Consider the following 1,537-nt stretch of genomic DNA (forward strand, 5'->3'; position numbering starts at 1 on the left):
GCCCCGGTCTCTGGGAGAGCTGCGGGGGGCCCTCCCCGGACGCCTGGGTCCCATTCCCCGCCCCGGTCTCGGTTCTCCCAGTTCCACACACCCCCCTCCGCTGGGCTACTGGAGAGAGATCAAGAGCCAGGACGCCTGGGTTCCGGCCCTGCCCCCGCGCCCCTCCCCTCCATCCTACCTTCACAATACGCCCCTTGGCCTGCAGCGTCAGCTCTGCGCCCCCGCCACCTGGGGGGAACAGACGTCAGCTGGGCCCCATGGCCCCCGCCACCAGCCCCAAACCCCCCCCACTATCTCCCCCCAGCCCCCACACAGGGGGGACCCTCCACAAAGCCAGCCCCCCCACTGCTCCCCACACAGTCCAACCCCCCCAGCCCCCTGTGCCCCCCAACACAATCCCCCACAGCTCCCCATCCTCCTCCCTCCCAGCCCCCACCCACACACTGCCCCCTGCCCCCCTTACCCTGCTTTGCCGGGGTCCCCCCCATGAGGGGCTGGCGGGCGGTGGGCAGGGGGTCGTGCAGGACAGCGGAGTCACTCCAGCGCCACTGCGGCACCGCGGGGGGGGGCACCAGCAGGAAATAATAGCTGGGGGCAGACAAAGGGGGGGTAAGATACCGGGGGGGGTCTCCCAAAAAGCCTCCCACAGCCCCTCCCCCCTCGCTGGCCCCCCCACGGCCCCTCACCTGAGCAGCATGGCCAGGGGCAGGCTGAGCATGAGCAGTAGGGTGTGACGGGGGCTGAGGCCGGCCTGCGTCAGCCCCAGGTACGACAGCGCCCCCAGCAGGCCGGCGCCCCCCGTGCCCGACGACCAGCACGACACCACCTCGCTGGGGGGAGAAACGCGGGGTGAGATCCCAGCCCCTTGCAGCCCCCCCAGCCCCCCCCCCCCCCCCCCCCCCCCCCCCCCCGGCTCCCCGCGCCCGGTACCTGGGGTAGAAAGCCGTGAGCGCCAGGAAGCTGATCTCCCCCAGCCCCGACGAGACGCTGGCCAGGACCACCCCTGGGGGGGACACACAGCACTTACCCACAATGCACCTGTCCTCCCCCCCCCCCCCCCCCCCCCCACCCCCCACCCCCCCCCCCCCCCGCACAGCGCTTACCCACAATGCACCTGTCCTCCCCCCGCACAGCACTTACCCCCGATGCTCGTGGCCACGGTGGTGGAGAAGGCGACCAGCAGGAAACTGCCCCAGGCACAAAGGATGCAGAGTGCCACCCGCGGGCTGGGGGAGAGACGGGGTCAGCACGGATCCCCCACAGCCCCCCACAGCCCCCCCCGGCCCCCTACGGCCACCCCAACCCCCCACGGTCTCCCACAGCCCCCTACGGCCACCCCCGCCCGGGGGAGAGACGGGGTCAGCATGGGTCACCCACAGCCCCCCACGGGCTGGGGGGCGACAGGAGGGTCCATGTGAGGAACCAGCCACCCCCGCCCCTCACTCACCCATAGGGCACTCGGTGGATGTAGAAGGGGGCACTGAATTTGATGAGCAGAGTGGGCAGGATGTCAGCCAAGAGCACAGCCTGGGGGGGG

The 1,537-nt window shown here is 72.0% G+C and overlaps 1 protein-coding gene across 1 annotated transcript in view; it reads right to left on the reverse strand.

Annotated features, from left to right (window-relative positions):
- The window catches only part of CLN3 (CLN3 lysosomal/endosomal transmembrane protein, battenin), a gene marked incomplete at both ends in the record, with an annotated part of 2,057 nt that extends 527 nt beyond the window's left edge, over positions 1 to 1,530 (reverse strand). The window contains 6 exons of the mRNA XM_026662312.1: positions 179 to 228; positions 464 to 588; positions 687 to 830; positions 931 to 1,003; positions 1,141 to 1,226; positions 1,448 to 1,530. Coding sequence (XP_026518097.1) covers positions 179 to 228; positions 464 to 588; positions 687 to 830; positions 931 to 1,003; positions 1,141 to 1,226; positions 1,448 to 1,530 — 561 coding nt within the window. The remainder of the gene's footprint in view (positions 1 to 178; positions 229 to 463; positions 589 to 686; positions 831 to 930; positions 1,004 to 1,140; positions 1,227 to 1,447) is intronic.
- Between the last annotated feature and the right edge of the window lie 7 nt (positions 1,531 to 1,537).

The sequence above is a fragment of the Terrapene carolina genome, unplaced genomic scaffold, assembly GCF_002925995.2.
Source record: "Terrapene carolina triunguis isolate 2854851 unplaced genomic scaffold, T_m_triunguis-2.0 Scaffold25776, whole genome shotgun sequence".
Classification (NCBI taxonomy): Eukaryota; Metazoa; Chordata; order Testudines; family Emydidae; genus Terrapene; species Terrapene triunguis.